General features: G+C 42.1%; 1 protein-coding gene across 5 annotated transcripts in view; it reads right to left on the reverse strand.

Moving 5' to 3' along the window:
• Nucleotides 1–10,536: 10,536 nt before the first annotated feature.
• Nucleotides 10,537–22,409, reverse strand: part of znf592 (zinc finger protein 592) — a 184,265-nt gene continuing 172,392 nt past the window's right edge. For 4 of the 5 annotated variants that reach the window (XM_059640133.1, XM_059640134.1, XM_059640136.1 and 1 more), the window contains 2 exons: nucleotides 16,773–16,908; nucleotides 10,537–15,378 (listed from right to left, as the gene is read on the reverse strand). In XM_059640133.1, coding sequence (XP_059496116.1) covers nucleotides 14,887–15,378; nucleotides 16,773–16,908 — 628 coding nt within the window. In that variant the 3' untranslated portion in view covers nucleotides 10,537–14,886. The remainder of the gene's footprint in view (nucleotides 15,379–16,772; nucleotides 16,909–22,409) is intronic. The other variant, XM_059640137.1, reaches the window with a different exon arrangement.

A 22,409-nucleotide genomic window follows, 5' to 3' on the forward strand; every position in this document is an offset into this window, starting at 1 on the left:
TTAATTTCTAAAATTGGTGGGATTATGAACAGCCTGTCTGATAATCCCAAGTCCCTGACATTCTCTGGTCAATATCTATCCTGGCAGCTGTGTTTTAAACATGAACAAGGGGTTTTCACATTTTTGGAAGGAGACGTAAATGGTCGAGCCCCGAATGAAATATATTTCAAGGCTGCGCAGAGAAGGGAGATAGAAAAGGCTAAATCTCTGATCAGTTTTCCAATCTTCCAGGGGTACGTACAGGAAGAATGTTTCCTGCTGGCAGTGGGAGAGGGTCAAAACCAGGAGAGAGAGTCTCTGAATAAGAGACAGGCCTTTTAGGACTGAGACAAGGAGGAATTTCTTCACTGAGAGGATGAATATTTGAAATTCTCTATCGTAGGGACTGTGGAAGTTCAGTCTTTGAGTATGACCAGGACTGAGATCTACAGTTTTCTACATTAGAATAATCAAGGGTCATGGAGATACTGCAGGGAATGGCCTCCCTCAGGGCATTGCGGATCTACCTTCAGTATACGGACTGTAGAGGTTCAAGAAGGCAACTCACCGCCACCTTCTCAAGGGCAACTAGGAATAGATGCTGGCCCAGCCAATAATACCCATGTTCCCCATGCAAATAAAAAGAATCATATTGAAGTAGATCATTCATGATCTAATTGAATGGTGAAGTGGGCTTGAGGGGCTGAATGGCCTTCTCTTGCCCCTGACTTTGTATCCTCTCCTGGTACAGAGTATGCTACCAGAGGAGACCCAGTACCTTTACTTCAAAACAAAGAAAAAGGCTGTATTGAGCCGTCAGCCAAACCTCAGCAGTGAGCAGGTTTTTGGAGACGATTCGGAGGACGATGATAAATCACTAGCTGGGGAGGCACGGAATTGCCAACAGCAGTCTGCCTGGAATTATTAAGGGCAGATTGAGCAGTAAGGGGTACCCTTGTCTCTGGACCAGGAGCTCCAAGTTCAACATCCTCTCCAGGAGTAGACAGTCGAAGAAGACATTACTCGGCCAAAGAGTGTGAAGGATCGACTTGCTGTTCTTTCCAAAACAGCGATGGCAGCTGGTAAAGTGGGAGATCCTGCTTAGCCATGGGGAAGGAAAGAAATTGTAGCTTTCACCATTGGAACTCCTGAGTAACAAACTGCAAGATGCAGGGAAAGTGCCTGTGTCATGTCGACTCTGTCTTCCTGAATGAACTATAGCTTACCATCAGCACCATGTAGATTGTAACAAGATCAATGTTATCATGTTGGGACATTGGAACTGAACATGTATGTGATGATTCTGCTCTGACGTGAACAGACACAAGTGATGAAGAATGGATATGCTCTATTATCAGAGTAATGTATGCCAAGTTAAACCACAAATCTGGAATAAAAGTACAATGGAAATTAAAAGGACATAGGGACAAACTGCTAAGGAGATCTTATTGTGTACTGGGCAGTATCCCTGACTCTGAGCCTGAAGCTCTCGGTCCAAATCCCAAATCTTGACCAAAGATGATGTGAACTCTTAATGTTACCTTCGCCTCCAAGCCACTCACCATCCTGACTTGGCAATATATCGCCATTCCTTCACTGTCACTTGAGTGTCACTGGAGTCACAGGATTCTGGAACATAGAAAGATTTTGCAATGGAAGAAATCACAAGAGCAACATTGTCGAACAGCCCAGTCAATGTTTTTGAGGGAAGCTTTGGATAATATGGAGCAGCTCAGTATGTGTCAGCTGGGCGAGCAATGCTGAAGTGTTCTTTAAATTGATATAAATGTTCAGGAAACAGTGCAGAGAAGAGTAATGAGAACAATTAATAAGTGTTAGAGGCTTTAGGGACAAGTCTTTAATCTTTACAGACAAGGAGGTTAAAAAGGTACATTACGTATTAAAAAGCACTGACAAGATGAGCTCAGATCAGTATTTTAAGGTGGGTCTGGCAAATGTATCGAAACATTAAAGGGAGAGAAAATGTCAAGAATTTAGAGTGCAGCATCTGGTGCGGAACAAACCAGGCTGAGTCTGGAAGGAGCAGAGAGAAGTGATGAGAGTGTAGAATGTCCACTGTATACTCTGGGACAGGCGCACTGCTCATCAACAGTCGGGCATGATAGCAGCACCGCTGACTGAGTTGGTCATGTTTCTGAGGACTTTGCTGCTAGACTGGGTCTGCGGCAGGTGGTGAGGGTACAGAAAAAGGGAAAACCTATTTCACCTTGTCCTCACTCTTCTGCACATACACCTGGCCATGACAGTATTAGTAGGAGGGACTACTATACAGTCCTTGTGGAGATGATGTCCTGCCTTCACACTGAGTATATCTTCCAGCATGTTGCATTGCACTACAGGGTGGCACGGTGGCTCAATGGTCAGCACTGCAGCCTCACAGCACCAGTGATCTGCGTTCAATTCCAGAGTCAGGTGACTGTTTGTGTGGAGTTTGCATCTTCTCCCTTTGACTGCATGGACTTCTTCCAGGTGCTCTTCTAGTCCAAAAATGTGCAGATTAGGTGGATTGGCCATGGGAAATGTGGGGTTACAGGGTGGGATGCTTTATGTAGGGTCAGTGCTGACATGATGGGCTGAATGGCCTCTATCTGCACTACAGGGATTCTACGACTATCACAATGCAAGATGACATATTTTCAGCATAAATCTTGCAGCTACAGATTGATATGAAGCACTGTGGGCCATCAACAGCAAAACTGTAGTCCAGCACAATCTGCAATCTCATTGCCCAGCATATCCCTCAGGGAACCATTACCACCAAGCCCAGAGTGGCACCAGGCACATTACAAAGTGCCATCAGCTCCTGGTGGTGCCCCAATGTAGGACGACATACAAACCAAGTAGCAGAAGCAGCAAGTGATAGACAGAGCTCATTGATACTAAAACCCAGGGAGGCAGTTCTTAGCTCTGTTGTCTTGGAACAATGAAGTCTCCACAAAGATGCTTGTATCAGATTATAAGGTGCATGGACAAGGCAGGTGTTCCCTTGGAGGAAGGGTCAATTGCATAGAAACATAACCTTAAGGTTAAAGACAGGCAGTTTAGAGGGGATTTGAGGAAAATATTTTTCACTCATAGGTTGGTCGGAAGCTGGAAGGTAGTTGAGGTGGGAAACCTCACAAGCTTTAAGAAAATAATTGGATCAGCACTTGAAATGTCATAATATTCAAGGCTATGGGCCTAGTATGGAAAAGTAGGATTATTGTAGATTTACAGTACTTTTTCTCACTGTTGACTCAATGGGTAGAAAAGCCTCTTCTGTACTGAATGAATCTTTGAAATATCCCCAGCCCCAATAACAGGAGAGCCCACCTCATCGGTGCAAAAGATAGAGCATTTACAACAATCTTCAACCAAAATGGCCAAGTGGATCATCCATCTTGGCCTCTTCCAGTGGTCCCCAGCATCATATATACTGGGTCTTCAATCAATTCACTCCATTTAATATCAAGAAATGGCTGAATGCATTGAATATGGTAACAGCTATCGACAACATAACTGGTAACAGTACTGAGGAATCGTGCTCCAGTACATCTTGTATCCCCTGTCAAGCTGTTTCAGTACAGCTCCAATACAAGCATCCACCTGGGGAATGTGGAGAACTTTCCAGGTATGTGTTATCTGGAAACACAACAAAACAAATATGACCAGGCCAAGCGTTGCCCGATAAATTTGCTGATTTTGGAAAGTAGTTTATGAAACATGTCATCTACAATTCTCTCAAGAGTTGCTTAACAATAACCTGATCACTGACATTCAGTTTAGATTTCCCTGTCCCTCTGGACCTCATTATAGACTTCAGGCAATAAATAAACAGAAGAACTGAATTCCAAATGGCGAGGTGACACAGACTGCCCTTCGCATCAAGGCTGCATTCAACTGAGTGTATTGTCAAGGAGCTCTGCCACAACTGGAAATAATGGGAATCGGGGGGGGAGAAACAGGCTGCTGGTTGGAGTCATACCTGTCACATAGCAAAATTGTTGTGATCGATGGAGGTCAATCATCTTCGCTAAAGGGAGTCTCTCAGAGTAGTGTCCTAGACATGACCATCTTCAGCTGCTTCAATGACCTTCCCTCCATCATAAGGTCAGAAGTGAGGATGTTCAGTGATTATTGCACAACGTTCAGCTCCATTCTTGGCTCCTCAGATATTGAACCAGTCTATTTTCAAACATAGCAAGACCTGGACAGTGTCCAGGCTTGGGCTGATAAGTTGCAAGTAAAATTCTCAGGTGTCAGAAAATGACCATCTCCAATAAAAGGAAGTCTAACCACTGTTCCAGACATTCAATGTGACCAGGCCAAGCGTTGCCCGATAAATTTGCTGATTTTCAATTCAACTAGAACCCTACACCATGAACACCCTGTGGGCTGCCATTGATCAGAAACTGAATTGCAATAGCCTTACAAATACTGTGGCTACAAGAACAAGCCAGGAGCTAGGTTTTCCATAATGAGTAACTTCTGGACTCTTCTAAGCCATTGACACAAGTCAACAGCCGAATTTGACCAGTTTCTTACCATTTACATTTTTTTTTGCCGGCATGATATTGATTACAAACAATTCATTGTCTCATGAATACTTTCCAAGGTGCTGGAACCTTAAACTGTCTGGAATTTGAACTGGAACTGCTTTGCCCAATTTGTATTCGAATAATGCCTGCCTAAATAATCAATAAAGATGGTAAACATCCATTTCTCTCAGGGCTTGTCCAACTTTTATAAGTTAAGCAGTGGCAAATTCAGAGCTAACTCGTTCAGAAATGTTAATCTTTAATTCAGATCTCTATGCTTCTCCAATTTTGACTTCCTTCTCGTTGTTCTACCACTAATGAAAGGGAAGTTAGTTAACTCAAATTTCTAGATGGCTGGTGCAGGTTCAGTCACAGTATCAGCTGCAACACTTCATGGGAACTGCCTCCTTGCCTTACTGCTTGATGTGGAGTGATGTTCCCCCAAGCTACACATAATCAGTTGTCTGTCTCCAATGCAGTGAAGTGCCTATGTTACTTCGTGTACTGTGACTAATTACCTTTCTACTGCTAGCAACAGTGCCTCTGCTGTCTAGACTTTCAGCTCTGGATTTTGCTTCCTCAACCTCTTCATAACCCTCTCTGTCCATTGTTTAAGACACCTTTCGCTGCTAACCAAGGTGAAATTGGACAGAGGATTCATCACCTTGAGTGGGCATCAAGTGTTAAGAATCTAAAGAAGGAGAAACATTTTATGCTTTAAGTCAGAATTTTGCATGGATTAGAGAACGCAATACAGCTCCATAGTTGGGGAGAAGGACAGTGATCAACTGTTGCCAAAAATAGAAATTGCTGGAAAAGTTCTGCAGGTCTGCAAGTACCTGTGGAGAGAAATCAGAATTAATGTTTTGAGTCGAGGGACCCTTCCTTAGCTGCTAGACCTGCTGAGCGTTTCCATCAGTTCTGTTTTTGTCTCTGATTTACAACATTGGAAGTTCTTTCAGTTTTTATTCAGTGATTAATTGTTTTACACTGTGTGAAAGAGAACTACTGTGCTGCATAGCAACTAATGTGAAAGGGGAAACTCGGCATCCTGTCCTGGAAGTGATAAGTGGGACAAGCTTTAATACTGAAGTCATGACCATTTCATCTTAATGACTTGGCAGGGTGGTAAATTTTTCATTGGATAGCATGGACTGGAGTTCAACCCAATGGTCCAGAAATAAGAAGTGGGACGAATTACCACCACAGTACTTAAAAAGGCAGGAGGTAAAAATGATGCCATCATATTTGTGGTCAATTGCATGTGAATATTCAAATTGGTTTCTTTATTTTGACATGATCGTCTTCAGTGTTGCAGTGTTCCATTTGATATCCTGTCATTAGATGAAGAGACTTCTGGCGAATGCAGAGAAGCTGAACATCAGAGCTCGCTGCAACATCAACTTGCTGAGTACGTCGACCACCAGGTCCATGACAGGAACATGGATAGTATATTGGGATGACATTAAGGATCTGCAAAGGGATGGGTTAAGGGGCCAGGCAAAATATCACCCAACAGTGTAGCTAAAATCTGTCATCCTTGGAAGTTTCAGGTAAATTTTGTTTTGCACTCACTCAGAGGCCACATTTCTATTTATGAAGCCCAGAATCACATTTGCCAAGCTAACCACTCTCTCAATAGTCCTGCTGCCTTGGGTTTAGGAGTTGGGATGTCATGTTGCAGCTTTAAAGGCATCGGCGAGTCTACTTCTGGAATACTGTGTACAGTTCTGGTTGCCCTGCCATAGGCAGGGCATTATTGAGATGGAGTGGGTGTAGAAAAGATTTACAAAGATGTTACTTGGAATGGAGGCAGCACCCTCTGAGCTACTAAGTTATAAAGGAGAGGCTGGCTAAGTTGGGACCCTTGTTTCCACTGGGACACAGGAGGCTGAGGGTGACCTTATAGATTATAAAATCCTGAATGGTATAAGGTCAATAGCAAAGGTCTTTTCCCTGGAGTTGGGGAATTCAAAACTAGAGGGCATAATTTTAAGGTGAGAGGAGATAAATTTAAAAAGGGAACTGAGGGGCAACTTTTTCACATAGGCGGGAAATTCATATGAGGAATGAATTGCCAGAGGAAGTGATATATTCAGGTACAGTTACAACATTTAAGAGACATTTGGACTGGGTTAGAAGGATATGGGCCAAGTGCAGGCAAATGGGGCTAATTTAGTTTTGGAAACTTTGTTGGCATGGATGAATTGGACTGAACAGATCTTTTCCATGCTATATGACTCTAAGATTGCCACAGTTTTGAAATTTTACACAGTATTCCAGTATTATGCTGTTATCGTGTATATATCAAAGATAGAGTGCCACAAAACACCAGAGTCATGTGAGAGATCCCAGGTTCAACTCCCAGACAAGCCCAGGTTTCTTGGGGTGGCATGGTGGCTCAGTGGTTAGCACTGCTGCCTCACAGTGCCATGGACCCAGGTTCGATTCCATGCTTGGGCGACTGTCAATGTGGAGTTTGCACGTTCTCCCCATGTCTGTTTGGATTTCCTCCTACAGTCCAAAAATGTGCAGGCTAGGTGGACTGGCCATCTAAATGATCAATAGTATTCAGGGATGACTAGATTAACGGAATGGTTCTGAGTGGGATGCTCTGAGGGTCAGTATGGACTTGTTAGGCTGAAGGGCCTGTGTCCACACAGTAGAGATTCTATGATGATTCTATGATAACACCTATAGAAAACACAGTGTAGAGCTGGAGGAACACAACAGGCCAGGCAGCATCAGAGGAGCAGGAAAGCTGATGTTTTGGGTCAGGACCCTCATCAATTTTTCTGCTTCTCTGATGCAACCTGGCCTGCTGTGTTCGCCCAGCTCCACACTGTGCTATCTCTGACTCTAGCATTTGCACTTCTTACTATCTATGGGAGATTCATAACAACTGCAGTCTTTGCGTAAATTTATCACCCTTCATTGGCAGATGGAGTATAATGTGGAAAAACATGAAATCATCCATTTTGACAGGAGTTACAGAACAGCAGTGTATTATTTAATTGCAGAGTGACTGCAGGACTGTCTGGTCCAGAGGGATCTGTGTGTCCTGGTACATGAATCACATACAACTAAAGCAAAGGATTTATGAAGGCAAACTGAATATTGTGAGGGTAATTGAAAATAGTGAGGTTTTGCTACTCCTGTGCAGAGATCACACCTGAGGCAGCGAACACTGTTTTGATCTCCATACTTTAAGGCTATTTTTTGAGTTTAAAGCCTTTGCAGGCAGCTGAAACGATTCCTGAGATGGAGGGCGTCAGCTTATACAGAAAGGTTGGGCAGATAATCGTTAGTGCTTAGAAAAATACAATAAACAAAAATAATCTAAGAAAGATCAAAAATTGACTTGACAGGATGAATACTGAGACATTTCCCCTTCTTGGGGGAACTAGAACAAGGAGATCACATTATAAAAATAAGGATCTCCTACTTAAGGGTGAGATGAGAATTCTTTCCATTGTTTTTACCCAAACAACAGTGGAGACTGGGTTGTTGGGAGGACACAGGAAAATGGAGGTGAAGCCACAGTCAAATCAGATCAAGGATGAAGCAGGCTCTATGAGTTAAATGCCTACTCCATTTCCTATATCTTATGTTCTGTGACTCATTGAAACCACAACATATTGATCAATTCTATGTTGAGTCATCTCAGTGATATCATTTTGCTTAAGCAAAATTCCCAAAGATTGGAATGACTGGGAATGTTCCTGCGCTGGGAAAAATCCCAAGAGGACTTAATGAAGCAATAGCTGTAGTTAGAAAGAAATGAGGCATCAGATTAAACTCTTGCATAACTAACATATTTCAAAATGTTGAAACACTCATCAACTGACGTGTTTAACTTTTACCAGAAGAAAATGCAATCAAAAGAGACTTTGCAAGGAGGTCATACAGTCAGTGTTGTACAGAATAGAAACAGAGCCTTCAGTCCAACTTCTCCATGCCAACCAGATATCTTTAATTAATCTGGTCCCATTTGCTAGCATTTCGCCCAAACCCCTCCAATTCATATATCTATCCAGATGCCTTCTAAATGTTGTAATGGTACCAATCTCCACTTTCCTCTGGCAGTTCACTCCATACAGGCACCACCACTATGTGAAAAAGTTGCCCCTCAGATCCCTATTAAATCTTCCCCTTCTCATCTTAAAACTACATCCTCTACTTTTGGACTCCCTGGGCTGTCCATGCCCCTCCTGATTTTATAAACCCCTGTAAGGTCACCCCTCAGCCTCTGAAGTTCCAGGGAAAATAATCTGGTAATCAGACAAAAATTGAGCCAAAAGAAGTGGTGTCTAGATAAAATGAGATTTTAAGCAGTCTTAAAGGAAGAGGGGTGGAGAGGTTCAAGGAAGAGGGGTGGAGAGGTTCAAGGAAGAGGGGTGGAGAGGTTCGAGGAAGAGGGGTGGAGAGGTTCGAGGAAGAGGGGTGGAGAGGTTCGAGGAAGAGGGGTGGAGAGGTTCGAGGAAGAGGGGTGGAGAGGTTCGAGGAAGAGGGGTGGAGAGGTTCGAGGAAGAGGGGTGGAGAGGTTCGAGGAAGAGGGATGGAGAGGTTCGAGGAAGAGGGATGGAGAGGTTCGAGGAAGAGGGATGGAGAGGTTCGAGGAAGAGGGATGGAGAGGTTCGAGGAAGAGGGATGGAGAGGTTCAAGGAAGAGGGATGGAGAGGTTCATGGAAGAGGGATGGAGAGGTTCATGGAAGAGGGATGGAGAGGTTCAAGGAAGAGGGATGGAGAGGTTCAAGGAAGATATGCCTGAGCTCAGAGGTTTAGATGGTTAAAGACAGAGTTGCCAACACTAAGTGAAAGAGGCTGGAGAGGCATTAGAAGCCAGAACTGTAAGAACACAGAGTTCTATCCTGTAACATTCCATGATTAAGCTGTTTTAAACCAATCCAGGGCAGTACGAAAGGCTGTTCTTTTCTTTTGGTGTGGATATAAACAGGTATCAAATAACAAGTACTTTTATCGGACAACATTATTAGCAAAAATTGTTTTTGGCATAGTTTTCAATTTAAGTTAGTTATTGACATAAAAGATGTGAGAGAGCAGAAGGAGAAGGCAGAGGAAAAGATTTCTCAGGCTCAAACTATTTTCTTTCTGAGAAGGTTGGTCTGAAAAGGCCTCATATCTCAAAGCACTCAAAATTTTGATGTCCAAAATGCAGACACCTAACTGATCACGGCTGCCCACAGAATCAGTACAGTATAGAAACAGGCCATTTGCCCCATCTCATAATCCTCACAGGCAGTGTGTTCCAGGTCCTTACCAGTGTGAAACATTATCTCTTCACATACGCCCTACTCTCTGGCCCAAAACTTAAATGTGTTGCCTGAACTACGAGCTAATTAAGCATCCATTCTTTGTCTATTCTATTTAATCCTGTGCAACTCTATCAAATCTACCTTTGATCTTTTCTACTGCAAGAACAATCTTCACTTTCCCACCCAACACTGCAGCTAACATCCTTATTCTTGGGAAGTATTCTGATAAATCTCTTTTGAACCCAGTCAGAGACATTCACTTCATTCCTAGAACTAGACAGAATACACCAGTTGTGGTCAAACAGGAGCTTCAAAAAGCTTCAGTATAATTTCCCTGTTTTTGAACTCCATATCTATATTTATGAAGCCCAGACTCTCATTTGCTATGCTAATCACTCTCTTCCTGCCACATTCTGGGATTGTCACAATCTTAAATTCTTTTTACCAGTATTCCAGTGTCCTAATCATTTACATACATAAGAAAAAGGGAGAGCAATACAAATCACCAGAGCCATAATGTCTGCAGTCCCTGTATAAATGAATTACCCTTCAGATGCTAAACTCTGCAGCGTTAAAGCAAACACTTTAACTAGATCACCACATTTCACACGCAATAACAACCTTGGTTTTATAAAGTGGTGCATCTTTTGACTTACACTTGTGAACACTGCTACTATATAGTGGCTAAATATTTAGACAGCGGATTACATGCATATAAAGACAACAAACTGATCAAGAAGCTGTTAAAAATTAACTTTCTGTTGCTTTTATTTGAAATATTTTTAAGTAAACATAATAAGAAGGCACAGAGGCCAATGCAGATTAAATAGAGAGGTGATGGCTTGGGGTGGGGAAAATCCCTGATAACATGTAGATCTACCCTTAGCAAACTACACAGGTTACCTTGCAAAATGTTTCTCTACAGACTACTGTACACATTTATCAAAAAGTACAAATGTCTATACGTTGTATCAAAAAACAGTGAAATAAGGAAGTGAACAGAGCTGAAATCCATAAGATAAATATTTTAAATTATTTTCTGTAAATAATAAAGCTGAATTCTGGCTCAAAAATATTAAAGGTAGACTCCAGACTCTAATTGATGCACAATTATTAAAACCCTTTCTATATCCAGCTCCCTGCATTTATCCAGATTTACTAATTTCTTCTATGTAGTAAATATAAGTTAACAACCCCTTGGGAACAAGTAAGTTACCGTCCATAGGCAGAGGATGCAACTTAGCAAGAAGACGCAACTTAGCAAGAACTGCACTATGTAAATGAAATCAATTAAAATGAATACTTCTGGTAGAGGAGAGTGATTTTGTGACAAAATTGTGCTCAGAGTCTGGGCTACGCCCTTTAAGTGTAATAATATAAGATCACGTGAACACAACAGCGTAAGGTAGTACAGCACTTAAATAGGAAGTCCACGTGAAAATTTTAGTCAATATGACTACAATTAAATATAAATCTCCAAAGTAATTTATAAAATTGAGTAATATGGGAGATACATTTTTCTTTAAAGAAATTAATTTTATAAAATTTAAGCAAGGTACAGTACAGTGGTCGTTTAAGCAGGGAATTACATTAGTTCTGTTTCTTTTAATTTTTACAATGCATTATTTGATCCTCCTGTAAATCACTTTAGTGCCATTCACATGGGAAGCAGACAGAATGGCAGTACAAAAGCCAGTTAATGAGCATCCTTTCTCATGGCACAGCCCAGTTACGAAGGAAACCTTGGCACAGACTCTGATTCAATCTCATACATTCTACAGTGTCTGCTTAAAATGAATGAGCAGGCACTGAGAAACATGTCACTTGTCCCAGGATAGGTGGCGGGAAGGGTGGGGCTCAGGGAAAGGGAGGGATGCTGTCATTAAGTAGCTTCAGCTACGCTCTGAAGTGATTTACAGCAAGGTGAGTGGGATCACTGGGCATTGCTTTCAACGGGCATGGAGAGACTGAAAAAAACAAGCTAGTGTGCAACCTTGTACAACAAGAAAAGCACCTTCCAAATCAACAAGATCTCCCTTCATACGTCCTGTAATCTGGGAGAAGGAAAATGGATAGACAATGGAAAGCTGCAGTGTATGGACATAGCCAGTTTACATCTGCCTCAACTCCATGTAAGTCCACAATCTCCATTCAATGTGAAAAACAATGTGAGATTAAACAATTTCACCACATGAAGAAATCTGCACAATTCAGAGTCCTTCTCTGTACCTTAAACATTGAGTTTCAACCTAACACAAGTGCCAGTTAACTGGTCATATTAGGGTTTGATGATTAAATTTAAAGGAATGGTTTCAGTGGCTTGTGCAAGTCTCTGGTCGCCAGCACCAGAGTTACACCTTTGCTTAAAAATGCAAATTAAACTTCTGCAATACTCAGAATGCAAACAGTGGGCCCAATTTCTGCCCAACTGACTGGGAATTAGTGGAAAGTCTTCAATTAGAATAACAAAATCCCTACAGTGTGGAAGCAGTCCACTCGGCCTAGCAATTCAACCCACCTGTCACTCTTTCCCTGTAACCCCACATTTCCAATGGTTAATCCACCTAAGGCTCAATGGCCAATTCACCTAACCTGCAAATCTTTGGACTGTGGGAGGTAACTCATGCAGATTTATGGAGAATGCGCAAACTCCATACAGCCAACTTGTCTGAGGGTGGAATTGAATCTGGGTTCCTAATTCTGAGACAGAGCAGTGCTAACCATGTGCCGCCCTGCACAATTTCAAAATAAGAAATTCAGTGTCAAGAATTAATTTGTTCCAATATATTTTTTGAAATAAATCTATTGCATGCTTTGAGTAACTTCCCTGATAACTTAGTTTAACAGACAGAATAATGGGTATTAATTAATGATATAGTTGTGACTCGTCACATTGTTTGCTGAAGTTTAGATCTCACAATTCGATATTGCGCTAACTGGTGATCTTGCAAACGTGAGGTGATCTCGCACCTCACATCTCGACAGAACAGTTAATGATGCAAAACATCTGACTGACAGAGTCCAAGTCTGAACAGAATTGGAATTTTGGCAAAATGCACTCTAGGCTGTGAACTGATGTCTGTGTGGAATCCACCCTTTGTAAAATCCATTCAAATTCCAATCATGTATTCTGTACGGCATGTGTACCTTTGCCAGTGTTTGATGCATAGGGTATCACTGCAGACTCAACAAATCAGCAATGTCAGGCAGGTAAACCCTCCCAGGGCTGGAATGGCAAGTGTTGCACACTCTCAGAAGATAATAATTAAATTATGGTCCTGGAGTAATTCAGTCATTTTAATTACACATTCACATGACACAATTAAAATAGTAAATCGCACTTAAAATTCTAGAGACCTGAGTTTGTGGAGACTCCTTCAACATGATGAGGGGTTGTTGCAAATTAATAAACAACAGATGCTTCTAGATTTCAGAAATGTACAGTATTGAAATTATGACAAACCAGCTTGCCCTCAATAAATGAAGAATAAAACCAACATCAGTCCATTCTCTCCCATTTTGATTCCAACATGCTGTGGCTTTTGCTGCGTAAAAACTCTGAATGTTACACCAGCTTTTCCTCTCATTTCAAAGCTGTAATCTCACTTTTGTAATTTTTAGGCAAATACAAGCCATTTTGAACAAGTCACCTGGTCTTTGAGGAGCTTCAAGGTTGAGAGCCACACACAGCAGACCCTGGACAGTGCTCCACTGCCTTCTCCACCCAGAAGATCTAGATTCCTCAGGAACGGGAGCAAAACCAAAAGATCTGAGGTCATGTTTAAACTTCTACTAATGTTGATGCCCCAGCTGATTATGATTAGGTTAGATGGTTTGTGCAGGCAAAGGCACCAGTACAGACTTAATGCACCAAAGGGTCTGTTTCTGTGTTGCAAGTCTATGATTCTAAGTAGCTTTGCCTCCAGCTTAACATCAAGGTGTGATTTTACATGATTTGTAACAACTACAGTGACATAATCTTGAACCATCCTCAAATGAGTGTAAAGAACACTGCATGACTCATTTTTGAGTAATCACGTTGCGATACAGAGGTGCAATAAGTGCACACTGGAATTTCAAGACGCAAAGAAAACCAGTGGAGTGATTTTAAAGTAGGGTTTAGTGGGTAACTGTCAGACATAATTCACCGTGCCTATATTGTTGATTGCAACGACAGCACTCAAGGGTTTGCGCTGCAGATGTGGTCCGAGTGCAATGATGCTGTGCTTTGTCAGTAGGGCAACAGGCACGCAGACCAGAAGAAATAAACCCCAAAATTTACAGAGGAAAAGCATTACCCCAGGGTTGCCAGTCGAACAAAACACACAAAAGGATAAGGGTGACAAGAAAGGACATCACTGTGGATTGCCGAGTTACACTTAGTATAATCTGTATACTTACTTCTAAATAAGGGATGGGTAGACAAGTTATTTAAAATAAGCTACTTCAATGCTGTGACTCCATTTTGCATGCACATCAAATGTCAATATGTTTTTTTTTAAAAAAGGGGAGCATCCATTCACTTGGAGTCACTTCATTTGCTTAAAAGATAAAGACACAGAATCTTTAATTCCCAACTCTGACCTAACACAAAAGCAGTTGGACATGATTCTGCTCACGTTAATTATAGCTTCTGAGCTACTTGGGTCCATGGCGGAGTTTAAATGGAAGCTGGACTGAGACACGCAAGTGCAAAACCACATAACAGGTAAAAACGTGTCACAAATGTTTGAGGGCGTTAAGGGCTGCAGGGTGCAGAAAGCATCTTTGGCTTGCTTTCTCCGAGAGGTTCTGCTTGTGCATTGGGTGGTAGAAACTATAAAATCTATTGTTCGATACCAGCAAGAAAAAGGGCAAAAAGATACAGCGTTTTCTGGATGGTGTTTCCTGAAGCAAAACTTGCTTCATTTTCATGGAGCTTTACAAGGGCAGGGAGAAGCTTGTCTGTTAACATTGAATAAGTACCACTTTCCTTCACTTGTCTATATGTTGCTGTGTAATGTATCAATGAATGCAGGTTTATCTTGGGGTTCACCATGTGATCCATTCAGGAAGAGGAAGTATTAAAAAGTCTTCCCTTAGTGTCAGTGCAGTCACTGTTCTGATCCTCCATTCTGCTTGGATAATATAAACCTCATCCCATGAGTCCGTACATGAGCGCTCAACGCCATCTCACTGTCAAAAATATCTTTGCAGACTTGGCACTGAAGATCAACGTCCTCCTCCGATGTAGTGTTCGACTCCCCGTTCTGTTCATCTTGTCCGTTTTCACTAATCACATCGGCTGTATGAACCTTCTCAGGTTCCTTGAGTTTGTGGACGATGTAGAGGTGCCTATTCAGGGATAATGGAGATGTATAACAAAGCCCACACTGGGAACACTGAAAGGTGGAACCGTCAGACTTATGCTGAGGAATGTGCTGCTGAAAGTCAGCTTGGCTCTTGGTCATGTAGCCACATATGGAACATCTGTATTGCTTGAACACTGTGACCTTCAGCTTCTTAGGGAGCGATGCCAAGATGTCGGAGCTGGATAGCTCACCCACTTCTGAGTCACTAGCCATTCGTTTGCCAGGCAAGTCCTCCTCAAGCAGAAAATAACAATTAGTTTTCTTAAAACCTAATCTTTCTTAAAACATTATCAAATGGGATATCTTTAGATAAATTATTCTTTCTTGAGACATGGGCGTCACTAGCCTGTGACTATGAAGGAATTATGATACACATCCATCTGGGTGCTGACAGAATTTGATGGGAAATTCAGAGGTGGTTGCGCACCCACAGCCTCATCCTTCTTGGTGGTGATGGCAGCTTTGGGAGGTGTTGTCATGAGGGCCAGGAGGCATTAATGTAGCACAGCCTATAGCTGGTGCACACTGTGGATAGATTACTATGTTTCAAAGGCCCATTCATGATGGCTATATTTAAAAGATTTCTCTTTTTTAAAAATGACAAATAAACAAATCCTTGTATTGTTTGGCAAGCCCTGATGTGCTCTTTTGTTTCGTTTCTTGTAAAACCACAGTCTTTACTCAATCTTTTTTGGGACCCTAATATCACTTATACTGTGTGTTTGAATGCTATATGCACAGGAAGTGGTCTAGTAAAACAATGCGCCTCAGCAGAGTTCCCAGAAATCCTAAATTCAGTGTCTGAGTGTTCAGACTGATAAATGATCAGTGCTCAGCAAGTGGTTACACTGACATTCCTGTTGATGCCTTCTGCACGATATACATATCCGGCTACAAGCTGTGTCCTTTCAATCAAACAAAACCTTAGGAGAGCATATTCATGGCTGCTTTCAAACAGGGATGGAAAATCAACCAGAAATGCTGAAAGTATTGAGGTTTTGGGAAAATCATAGGGCTGGCGGCACTAGATGGATAACCCTCTGAAAGAGCCATTATACACATGATGTGCTGATGGTCCTTTGTGCCGGATGGCTGTACAAAACAGTTGCTGGTTAGGTTGGATCAAAGAATCCTTCATTTTTGAGACCCTCTCTAAATTTTACTCCCATTGAGGTTTCCAATCAAAAAGGTTCCCTGTTGCTCTTTGGTAAAGGAAATCTGCCACGCTTACTCAGTCTGGCTAATAACTAACTTCAAACCCACAACATGGTTGGCTCTGAACTACCATCTTAAATGGCCCAACAAACTACTCAGTTCAATGAGAATTAGGGTTGGGGAACAAGTGCAGGCTTTGCCATTAGCATCCCCACCTCAGACACTTTTAAAAAAAACTCTGCCGTGATTCCTGGAAACTAGCCCTCGAAACTGAGATTACTGCACCTTATACTTTACTTAAGCATTCTCACTGCCAATTTTTACAAGTATATACGCAAACAACAGTCTGGTGCTGATTTCCACACCTCCTGTTATGAGACATCTCATTCTTGCCTACATGAAACCACCTTCTCACAGAGCGCAAGTCTTCCTTAAGATGACATCTAGGAATAGGGAAGGTGGGGGGAGCTCACCACTGTTGTGTTGGTGCCCGCATGCACAGCTTTTGGCATCTGGCTGAAGTCTGGATTCTTGATGCCATGCATTAGGTTGATGTGTTTCTCCAGCATGAAGCGCTTAGCAAAAAAGTGCTTTTCATCTGTGCAGTACCTAGAAATAATAACAGGAATTCTGAATACAAGACCAGCACTAGGCATGTAGCAATCACCATCATTAACATGAAGGACGGAAACCCAACAAAATAGTTTAAATTGGAAGGAAAATACCACAGATGTTGCAAATCTGAAAAAAAACACACTACTGGAGAAACTCATTATCTATGAGGAGAGAAGCGGAGTTAAGATTTCGAAGATTTGACTTCTACAGAACAGTTCCTTAGCATCTGAAAGGAAGAGAAAATGTTTCTCAATGAGGCGCCAGCTGATCTGAAGAATGAAATGGAAGTGGACAGCTTAGAGATGGTGTGAGGTAGTGCTGATGGAGAGCGTGGTTGGGAATATGCATGTAGCAGTGCCTGACGCTGTGCGGGGCTTTCAGGATACAGCGAGAGCAGCTGTCTAGGGAATGTTGTATGTCACAGAGATACCTGTAATCCTGGATGGGATATTTTGTTGTGTAATCTGATCAGCCAACAGCTCTGCAGCAGTGACTATAGGCAGTCTGTAGACACTAAACCTGGAGTTCAGGGTGGTCTCACAATTGGGCACAGGCTCGGTTCTGGAGAAATTAAGTAAGGGTTGGGGAGTAAATGTCTGATCGTGAGCAGATCTTGCGCTGAGGTGCCTGAAACGGGAAACAGGTCATTGAATGAGGTGCTCCGCATTCGGGGGAGGGGGGACGAGACCGCGAGAGACAGCGCGAAGAACTGTCCTTCAGTGATGACTAGTTGCTCACCTGTTGGCTACAATATAGGCAAGGCTAGGTGAGTGTGTCTGGGCTTCATCCGTCCAATCAGAAAAACACACAACTTCTGCCTGTGGGTTCTGCCTGCGGGTTCTGCCTGCTTTTAAGGATCAGTTGAATTGAATGAATTTTAACATAAATGAGGGACAGCTTCTTAGCTTTCACTGTACTTCTACTAGCTTGGTGCAGCATGTCAGGATAGCAGAATATCATCTGTAACCCTTCTACATTCAAGCAGTAAATGGAACACTGCAATCGAACCCAGCAGCTGGATGACATCTGGATAATATTAACCATTAATCTGACAACTGTGGCGAACCACAGCAATTCTAATTCAAGCTGTTTGCTTGTCAATGATGGCTAGCTTGATAACACATGATGCAAAGAGCACTTTATGGATATTAGAAAGACAACTATGAGAAGATGGGCAGTCAGAGCAGGACTGAGGGTGTAGTACAGAAATGCACACAGTATATGAAACAAGGTAAAGAGCTTGTAATATAGATTGAAATAGGCAGGTAAGATGTTGGGTGTATCACAGAGGCATGGCTACAAGGGGACCAGGGCTGGGAACTAAATATCTAAGGACATGTGTCTTATTGAAAGGACAGGCAGATGGGAATATGGGTCAGGGTTGACTTGTTATTAAGAAATGAAATTAAATTGATAGCAAGAAGCAATTTGGGCCAGAAGGTATAAAATCTGTGTGGGGAGAGTTGAGAAACTGCAAAAGAATAAAGATCCGGATGGGAATTATATACAGGCACTGTAGCACTAGTCAGCATGTGGGACAGAAAATAAATTAGGAGGTAGAAAAGGCATATGACAAAGACATTATGACACTAATCATGGGGGACTTCAACACCAGACTAGAAAATCAGGTTTGTAGCCAAACCAAAGAAAATGAAATTGTGGAATGTCTATGAAAGGTTTCCTGCAGCAGTTTGTGAGAGCCCATTAGGGAACAGGCAATTCAGGATTCGGTGATGCATTATGAAGCAGATTTGATTAGGGAGCGTAAGGTGAAGCTTAAGGAGATAGCCCCATAATATGATCAAATTCACCTGGCAATTTGAAAGGGAGAAGTTGGAATCAGATGTAATGGTGACTACAAAGACACAGTGATGGCCAGCGGTGATTGGAAGGGGAGCCAAGCAGGGAAGTTGGTGGAGCAGCAGTTTCTGAGGATAATTTATGAGGCACAGCAGAAACTCATCCCAGAAAAGAAGAAAAAGGGGAGGGCAAGGCAACCAGGGCTGACAATGGAAGTACAGAACAGCATTAAAATCAAAGTAAAATGCACACAATGTGGTGAAGATTAGAGGGAAACCAGAGGATAGGGGAGCCTTTAAAAACTAGCAGAGAACAACCAAAAAAACACACAATAACAGGGGAGAAGACAAAATAGCTAGCTTGTAATAAAAAAAATTGCAAGAGATTTTTCCACATATCTAAACGGTAATTGAGAGGCAAGCATGGACACTGGAATGGAGAAAAATGAGTCTTGAGAAACAGTAATGGGGAGGACACCAGTAGCATACTAGAGCTTCATGAGAGTCAAGGGGCAGGGGTGAGTGTAGTAGCCATTGCTAAGAAGGTGGTGCTGGAAAAGCTGAAAGGTTTGAAAATAGATAAATCACCCAATCAGATGGACTACACACCAGAGTTCAAAAGGAGATGGTGGAGCACAATAGCGGTGAGTCAGCACGGCTTCATCAAGGCGAGATCATGTCTGACAAATCTCTTAAGAATTCTTGGAGTAGGTAAAGAGCAAGTTAGACAAAGGAGAGCCAGAGGGCGTGATCTATTTGGATTTTCAGAATGCCTTTGACAAGATGCTGCTACATAGGATAAGACCCCATGTTATTTACAGCAATGTACTGGCATGGATAAGGGACTGGTTGACTGGCAGAAGGCAGAGAGTGGGGATAAAGGGGTCTTGTTCAGGATGGCAGCCAGTGAATAGTGGAGTTCCACAGGGGTCAGAGTTAGGATTACAACTGTTCATGTTATACATTAATGATATGGATGAAGGAACTGAGGACGTTGTCGCTGTGTTTGCAGATGACACAAGGGCAGGTGGAGGAGGCAGAGGGAGGCTGCTGAAACATTTGGACACTTTAGTAGGAAGAATAGAAACATGGATTATTTTCTAAGGGGGAAAGCCTTCAGAAATCTGAAGGGATCTAGAAGTTCAGAGTTCAGAATTCTCTGAAGATTAGTATGCAGGTTCAGTCAGCAAATGCAATGTTGGTATTCATTTCAAGAGGTCAAGAACAAAAATGCCGGGATGTACTGCTGAGTCTATAAAAGGCTCTGGTCAGACTGCATTTTGCATACTGAGAGCAGTTTTGGAGCCTACATCTAGGGAAGGATGTGCTGGCCTTAAAGGGGGTCCAGAAGAGGTACTGATTGTCATTTGAAAAAGTGCAATGTGCTGGGTATGTGGAGAAACCTGGAAAATGGCACAAAGTGAATTGCTCATTTGGAGAGCTGCCACTGACATAATGGACCAAATGAACTGCTTTCGAGTTACAACTATTCTGAGATTTTCCACTATTGAATTTTTCATGAAAGGAGAAGACATTATCACATCCGGTAGTCTGAACACAGGGCATCTGGCCATGTACTTTAGTCTCTGTTGAAGCTGGGGGAATAATAACATTTGTCATTGTTGTGTTTGCTGTACTAAACTGCACCAAATAAAAAGACAGATATTGGAGATACGCAGAAGATACAAAGAATCTATGAAAAGACAGATTAATGCTTTGCTGTAGGACTGCACCTGAACAGTTAATCTGGTTTTACTCACTGCAGATGCTATTAAACCTGCTCTGAATTTGTTAACAAGATGTTTATTCACATGGGGCTGGAGGAGACCAGAACTAAGGGGACAGATGAATAAATGCAAGTTTTATAGCTACTTACCAGTTACAGTGGCACAATACAAAAATCACAATTAAACAAGCAAGTAGCAGAATGCTTAGGCTCCTAACCTGCGGTCACTACGCAAAGCTCTCATATGGTGGATTTATATCTCTGACAATTGTAAAATCTGAGTCTGGACACATAATTCCATTATTCATCCAGACTCTGAAAATGCATCGAACTGTAGCTACAACGTCCAGCTAATGAAACTTAAAATACGAAAGGAAAATGCTGGAAAGACTCAGCAGGTTTGGCAGCCTTTTTAGAGGCTTGTTTTTAGGGTGATTTTTAACACTGGGTAGGCCAGCACTGATTAATCAATCCTTAACTGCTTCCTCTCTCTCTCTCTCTCTCTCGAGATGGTGAGCCAATCTGTGGTCCATTCTGCTATTAGGAAGTGAGTTATGGAACAGAAAAGGAATGGAGATGTAGTTTCAAGTTGTAATGGTACGAGACTTGGAGGGGAGTGTGCTGGTGGCGTTGTTTACACAGACGGTTGGTTTTCTGAGAGAGGAAGAGAGAGAAACAGTGCCTCTAAATGAGGGTAATGCATGGATACAGTAACAATTTGCCTGCACAGAGTCTTTTAATGTGGGAGTCTGTTGTGGTGCAGCTATGGGTCTGGCTGACCAGGGAAGTCTCGCTCTTTACTGCTTAAGGATTGGCAATCGACTTTTTTGGCCATACTAAGGCATATCTTATGCTTTCTTCATTTCTGAGGTAGGAACATTAGGCCCAGAGTGGTGACACAACATGACATTTATTATAAATGTCGACGAAACAATTTAGATTAGAAATTTTAAAGAAATGACATGCAAACTTTACGCCAATAATTACAATGGGAATTCCAAGTGAATAATCTAAACGGTGCTATTTGCAGGGTATGACCACTTGATGGCACAGCATTGCCATATCCTAGAGCCCTGACTCCTCTGACACACCCAGACTGACACATGAAGTTGTGTCAGGTCAGGAAAACATTCAGCTTGGTTCTACCCACACAAAAATTCTGCTGACATGTACTGTTCTGCCTTGTACTTGAAGAACACCCAACTTAGGCAAGGTGCTGCAGGGCTGCTGTTTTCTGTGGAATTGTAAACTCCAGACGTTGGCTTCACCCTCAAGGAAAGGTGGTGAGAAAGGGAACTGGAAGAACACGCAAAATCAAGCCCTCAAAGTGGCCTTACAAAATTCTCGGTGATGATTCAGCCACTGTACATCCCTTTGAAATACTCAAATCAGCACCAGACTCTCAATTACTTCCTGGAACAGAAATGCCACAAGATTTGATACCAAAAGTACCAACATATAATTTGCAGGTTGCAGATTTTTATCAGCAGCTCTGACTATGAATGCTGTGCTCAATTTCTTCAGGTTTTGTAGCAGCCCAGTAAAAGCCAAGTGCTGGGTTTTACAGTTTACACATTACAGATGTCTGACTGTTCTAACTTTCTTACTTGTTTACTTTCATTTCTTATGCACTAAGTTTGGGGGAAGTGGGAGAACACTTTACGGGGAGCTGACATGCTATTTATTTCCCCAACGTCTTCCATCATCTACCACCCAAACATGTTGCTATCTCCTGGCTTGGGTATTAAATAGCTGCATTTAAGGGCATGTGCAGTTTATAAGGATAGGACAACTAGACTAGAGGCAAAATTGAAAGGCCTCAAGGGGTTAAAATACCTAATCCCTTTCCAGTATGAGCACGCATACTAGATATATACTAGGCACAACTATCAATTTCAGATTTTCACAGGTAGTTAAACGTGAAAAATCTCACCAATATTGGCCAACCTTAACAGGTATCATGACAGTTT

This window comes from Stegostoma tigrinum, chromosome 36 (genome assembly GCF_030684315.1).
Source record: "Stegostoma tigrinum isolate sSteTig4 chromosome 36, sSteTig4.hap1, whole genome shotgun sequence".
Classification (NCBI taxonomy): Eukaryota; Metazoa; Chordata; class Chondrichthyes; order Orectolobiformes; family Stegostomatidae; genus Stegostoma; species Stegostoma tigrinum.